Source organism: Hemitrygon akajei, chromosome 7, assembly GCF_048418815.1.
Source record: "Hemitrygon akajei chromosome 7, sHemAka1.3, whole genome shotgun sequence".
Taxonomy (NCBI): Eukaryota; Metazoa; Chordata; class Chondrichthyes; order Myliobatiformes; family Dasyatidae; genus Hemitrygon; species Hemitrygon akajei.
In genome coordinates, this window is record NC_133130.1 from 107792180 (window position 1) to 107798370 (window position 6191).

The following is a 6191-nucleotide window of genomic DNA, read 5'->3' on the forward strand; positions in this document are numbered from 1 at the left end:
CTGGCATATTACACTAGAGGTTAGTGTCCTTGAGGTCCTGCTTTTCAGCTTTCTACGTAACTCTATATGCTGTCTTCAGGACCTCATCCCTTTTCGTACCTCTATTGTTGGTGCCAATATATGTACCACAACTTCGGGCTGCTCACCCTCCCCCTTTAGAATGCTGTAGATCTGATCTGACACCTTTCCTGATCCTGGTACCTGGGAGGCAACATACCATCCGGTTGTCTTACTCACCTCCACAGAATCTTCTGTCTGCTCCCCTTCTCTTTTCCCAACTTCCTTTCTGAGCCGCAGAGCCATACTCAGTAATAGAGACCTGGTTGCTGTGCTTGTGGCTGTTAGGCTGTTGTCATGGTTACTTGAAATGACTTGGAGACTCAGACAATTCTTCAAGAAAAGTAAACCTTTATTTGCAAACAAAGGCTGAGGCAATCAATGAACTTGTCACCGAAAGCCCACCCAGCATTCTTTATAGTAATTTCTTATTTCAGTTACATTTCGGTTTTATTAGCATACCCAATCAATTTTTAGTTGCATATCATCTATATATGAATTAATTACTCGCTCTTGCCTAGCCCGCGGTACGTCACCATTGTTTTTCACCCGTTCGCATTGGGGCCTTATTCGTGGCCAAGATTATGTTTTTCAGACAACCTCCCTCACATTATATTCCTGCTCATACCATCCTGTCCGCCACCGTTATCTCGTACTAAACAAAGGCTGAGTGTAATACATGGGATACATCGCAGCTAATAGTGTTGCAAAACAAACAGGTGTTCTGTAAGTGCCATAATATGCAGCTAAGAGAGTACAAAGTATCTAGTGAAAACAACACATAACAAAATGTGCCTAGTAAAATAATACATATTAATATTCGGTACCTAGAAGTGATTACATAGTATAGTAAATAGCTAATACATAGTGATTATAGTTCAGGTATATGTAATGATTATATCAGGTATATTTCTCAATATAATCCCCCCTTTGAGACCCACAGGGTCTCACACAGAAAGAGAACACTCAGAGGCCGTGCACCAAAGCCAAAATAAAGTCCAGCATTTTAATCCCAAATTTGGGTCAACTACAATTTCCATACTCGGAGCTCAAAATGATCTCTCTCTGTTATCCTAGGCTGTCCTAGCCAAAAACCTGTCCCTCCGTAGCTGAGACAGGAAAAAAGACTCAGACATACAGACTAGTGTCCACATTATTAACACCTTCCAGTCCGCTTGATGCATCGTGCAGACTGTAACAGTACATCATCGGCTTTTCTCCTTGTCTAGGGTCAGATTCAACAATTTCCAGGAGCATCGGGAATTGTTTTGCTGTCGCACGCATTATCAAAGTCTTGAGACATGGAAGAAAACAGCACAGAATAAATGCACAACTTATCAGCACAATGCCTGCAGTCATTGCCAATTTAATCAGCCACGCACCCCATCCCCCTAGTTTGCTTTCTAACCAGTCAAACCACTGATGCCCAAATCCTGCACTCTGTTTGACCTCCTTCCGCAGATCCTTTAATTTATTCATTGCTCTGGTGAAAGACCCTTCTGGGCTAGTATTGTTCGGTATGAAAGTGCAGCATTGATCTCCAAACATCACACACACACCCCCTTTTTCTGCCAAAAGCCAATCCAGTACCTGTCTGTTTTGCCACGCCACCCTGCTAGTTGCATCCAGCTGTTGCCTTAAGGCCTCCAGTGCATCATCGGTGTAGTTGATGAACCTCTGTTGATTGTAGTATATATAGTTTATCCATTCAACATTTTTGCTTACCCCTATCACAGGTATGATAGCTTCCCAGTGAGCATCTCATGTGGTGTCAGGCATGTCACTCAATTAGTTTGCATGCGGTAACTCATCAATGCTAACGGTAAAACATCGACCCAATTAAGTTTAGTGTCTGCACAAATTTTGTTTAGTTTGGCCTTCAGAGTGCCATTGATTCTTTCCACCATGCCCTGTGACTGTGGGTGGTACACACATCCAAACCTTTGTTTTATTCTCAGTACTTGTAATACCAATTTGACCACCTTTTGGATGAAGGCCGAACCGTTGTCCGAGCTAATCTCCGAAGGTATTCCAAACCTTGGGATCACTTCATTTGTCAGGAACCTTACCACTGTTCCTGCCCCTTGATCCTTCGAGGGTATTGCCTCTACCCATCTGCTGAACCTGTCAATTACCACCAGAATGTATCTTTTCCCTCTTACCGTCTTTATCATGTCTACGTAGTCGATCACCAGATGTCGAAATGGTCCTTCAGGCACGGGTATGTGACCTATTGGGGTTGCAATCCCCCTTCGAACATTAGTCGGTGCACAAACCTCACACTGTGCTAAAATATAGTCTACCGAAGCCTGTAAGTAAGGCGACCAGAAACCATCCTTTTTTATTTTCCTTATTACTTCCCCCCCTTGCACAATGGTCCACTCCATGTGCTTCTGAAATTAGGATAGTCAACAAAGGAGTAGGAGCTACCCACAAACCATCCTCTGTGCTCCACAGGCCTTCTAAGTTCTGCTTGGCCCCCCGTCGCCCCCACATTGTCTGTTCTGCCAACGTTGCCCTACCTTGCATTTCAACCAGGTCCTCTATCATGGGTTCCGGCTCGAGGCTTACCTGGGGTGCAATAATAACTGATGTACACCCAGACGCTTTCCTGGCTGCTTTGCTTTTCCTGTGCCTGTCTCTTGTGTTAGAACCGCTGTGACATAACCCTCCTGTCGGTCGGATACATACAAATGAAAAACCTTCTCGTAGTCAGGCAAAGCTGGTGCTGACTGCAATTCCTGCTTAATAGTATTGAAAGCTATCTCCGCCTCTCCAATCCACTGTAAGCCGTTCTTCAAATTGGTATGTCCTGCTTCTTTCATTATCTTTCTCAGTGGTGCTACAATCTCAGCATATTCTCCAATCCAGTCTGAGCTATATCCTGTCATTCCCAGAAACGTCATCATCTGCCCTACTGTTTGGGGCTTTGGAGCCTTCGTAATCACCTCAATCTGACTCGGCGCTACTGCCTTCACACCTTTAGATACCATCCTTCCTAAATATTCCACCTGTTGCTTACAAAATTGCAGCTTTTTCTTAGATACTTTATGTCCTCCATACGCCAGTTTCTCTAAAAGTATCACAGTATCCCGTTCACACTGCTCTTCACTTTCAGAGCAAATCAACAAATCATCCACATACTGTATCAGTGTACTTTCCAGTGAAATGCCAGCCAAATCTTCCTTCAATACTTTATTAAAAACATGTGGTGAATGCTTAATTCCTTGTGGCATTCTAGTGTAGGTGTACTGGTTGCCTCTGTATGTAAATGCAAACAAATACTGACACTGTTCGGCTAAGGGAATGCTGAAGAAAGCCGAACATAAATCAATCACTGAAAAGTAGTTCGCTTCTGGCGGGATATTAGTCAGCAGTGTGTGTGGATTCGGGACCACTGCTGCCACATCCTCCACTACCTCATTCACTGCTCGTAAGTCATGCACCAGTCTCCATTTAGACCTGTCCGCTTTTGGGACAGGCAACAGCGGGGTATTGCAGGGGCTGTTCACTCTCTTAAGCACTCCTGCCGCTAACAGTCCCTGTATCGTCGGCGCTATACCTTCCTCTGCTTCTGGCCTTAAGGGATATTGTGGTCTCCTAGGTGAAACTGCTCCTTTCTTTAACCTTACCTCCACCGGACTGGCTGTTTCTATTTTGCCCACGTCCGTGTCATGTTGCGACCACAGAATAGATGGCAACTTGTCCAATATTTTATTTTTCTGCCGACCCCTTGTCTGCCCCAACAACGGCATGTGTGGCTGAGGAATTACTTCAACTTCCTTCATAGTTCCTGTCCCTATCTTAATGTAGTTGTTGTCTCCGGATATCCATACCTCAGGCATAACCTTTCTCCAAACCATTACGGTGCTTACCTGCTTTACTAGGGATCCTAAGTCTTTAGACTGGTATCCCTCATTTACCAGCAAGGTTATGTGGGGTACAGCTTCCGGTATCCTGTACCATTCTTTCAAGAAGGTATTCCACCTGACTTGCAGGGCTGCCCCCTGCTTCCCAATTACAATGGCTTCCCCTTTTAGGTGTTGTCGAATATCTGTCCTCATGTTCCATCTCCTCTCTACCTCCTTATTCTGAGCCTCATCGAAAATTACAGTACAATGTAACTCAGATTTGGGCGCTACAGCCTCAGGTAATATGGCCTGCACGCCCTGTTTCCACTTTTCCCAGGTATCCCAGATCTGATCTTCTATGTCCCCTATCCAAGAAACATTGGCTCTCTTATCTTCTCGCACTATCAATTGAGCCCCTGCTCTTTCCACACTTAACCCATTTCTGGTGCATTCTAATTTTAATTCCAGTTTCAATAAAGCATCTCTGCCTAACAAATTAATCGGAGTTCCTTTAGATACTAGCACCGGCAAAACAATTCCTTTATTTCCCATTTTCAAATGCACTGGAGCCGTGCACTGTGTCAACTGTGTTTTCCCCGAGAACCCTACCGTCTTAATAAACTTTCCTGACATGGGAAGGTGAAGGGCATACTGTGGCTGTACGCAAGTGTACGTGGCTCCAGTGTCTATCATCATTGGTGTCAGTTGCCCTTCTAACATAACCTGAACCATAGGTTCCTCCTCTGCCTCCCTCGTTATCATTGGGTAATGTCCCTTCCCACTCGGGTTCTCGGGTCACCCCTAATACCTTGCATAGGGGTTTACAGGTCCGCTCGGACCCCCAGGAGCCGGCATGTGGCCAAACGGTGGCTCCCTTGCCATCGGCTCCTGCTGATACAAGACGGGCCATGGTTTAAATGGGCAGTCTTTCTTCATGTGTCCAGGCTGGTTGCATCCCCAGCACAATCTTTCTATCTCTCTTTCCCCCTGTCTCCTCACTAGTCCTCTTTGCCCATAACTCCTCTGCCCCCCTCCTTGGGAGTTCCAGTCCTGTCTGGGCTGTTGCTTAACTCTACTCTGTCCCCAATAGGGCATCTGTGGAAATGTTCTGCTGGAGACATTCATTATTGGCATGGGGTTTTCTGGCCTTTGACTGACAGAATGACCGGTTCCCCCATCTAATGGTGTAATGGCTGTACTCACACTAGTGATGGCTGGCAGCATCTTTTTGCTTTTGTCTTTGTCCTTCTTTTTCAGTTCTTCGAGCTGCATTTGCAATAGCTTTCGCTGTACCTCTTCTTGCTGCTCAGCCAGCTTTCGTTTGTCTCTCCGATATTTCTCCACTGCGTGGACTACGTGATCACTGAATGCTCGTGGGGTCAGCGACGACAGCCCAACCACTTCCTCCAATTTAGACTTGACCTGCGGAGGCATTGCATCCAAAATGCTCTGTCGGAACAGTGAGTTCAGAAACAAGTTATTTTCCACCTCTTGCTCAGTCTCCAGTCTCCACTTTTTCAACTGGTTTTCTACATAGGCTGCTGGGTTTTCAGTGTCTCCCAGTAGTTCCCCCTTTAAGGCTTTGGGGTCTACTCTGGGTGGATAAAGCTTCCTGAGGGCCTGCCATACCCTCTGTCTCACTGGATCAAAATTGGCCCCATCAGTCTGTGGACTGTCCACATTCTGTAAGCCAGCCATCTCCATCAGTTCTTTCAACTTGGAAATTCCCATCAACCTTATCAGCAGTGCCTTCAAATCTCCCATAGCCAACAATCGTCCCGTTGTTTCCTCCTCAAAGGCTCTAATCCACTTACCTGCCCCCTCGTGCAGACTAGGCAGAGTATTTTTCAGCCCTTCCAGGTCCTGGGATCCCCAAGGTATATACTGTACTTGTCCTGATCCCTTTACCAGCAGTGGCAGCATTTCCTTCTCCCCGTTTCATGTAATCAAGCTTCCTTCCTCACTTGGTTCTTTATCTATTGCTGGCCCTAGTACTACTGGCTGCCACTCATACCTTCCTGGGGTATACCTTCTTCCTTGCTCCTCCACTCTAGTCCCCTCTTCCATCTCCAATATCTGCTTCTCCGTCCTCTCTCGTATTTCCTCCAAACTCTCGTCTCCTACCTTCCTCCAACTTCCTCTCAACTCACTCCATTCTTGCTGTCTAGATGATTCCTGTTCTCTTCTAGTCTGTATAGTATAACCGATACTCCTCATAATCCCTCTTCTCTCTCAGCTGGTGTAGCCTTTCCACTTCTCTTTCCATCTCCCTTCTTTCCTGTT

General features: G+C 45.8%; 1 protein-coding gene across 1 annotated transcript; it reads right to left on the bottom strand.

The window, feature by feature from the left end:
• Positions 1–700: 700 nt before the first annotated feature.
• On the bottom strand, positions 701–5714 carry LOC140730778 (uncharacterized). Its single transcript, XM_073051659.1, has 2 exons — positions 5112–5714; positions 701–1350 (listed from the first exon to the last, which is right to left on the bottom strand). The coding sequence occupies exons 1-2, from the start codon at positions 5670–5672 to the stop codon at positions 1186–1188; spliced, it is 726 nt and encodes a 241-aa protein (XP_072907760.1). The 5' UTR covers positions 5673–5714; the 3' UTR covers positions 701–1185.
• Positions 5715–6191: the final 477 nt, after the last annotated feature.

Excerpts from the sequence above, each read along its gene's own strand:
- LOC140730778 (XM_073051659.1), bottom strand. The coding sequence starts at position 5,672 with ATGGGAGATTTGAAGGCACTGCTGATAAGGTTGATGGGAATTTCCAAG. Across the intron at positions 1,351-5,111 it reads TGCTGCCAGCCATCACTAGT|ACTTTGATAATGCGTGCGAC; the intron begins GTGAGTACAGCC and ends CCATGTCTCAAG.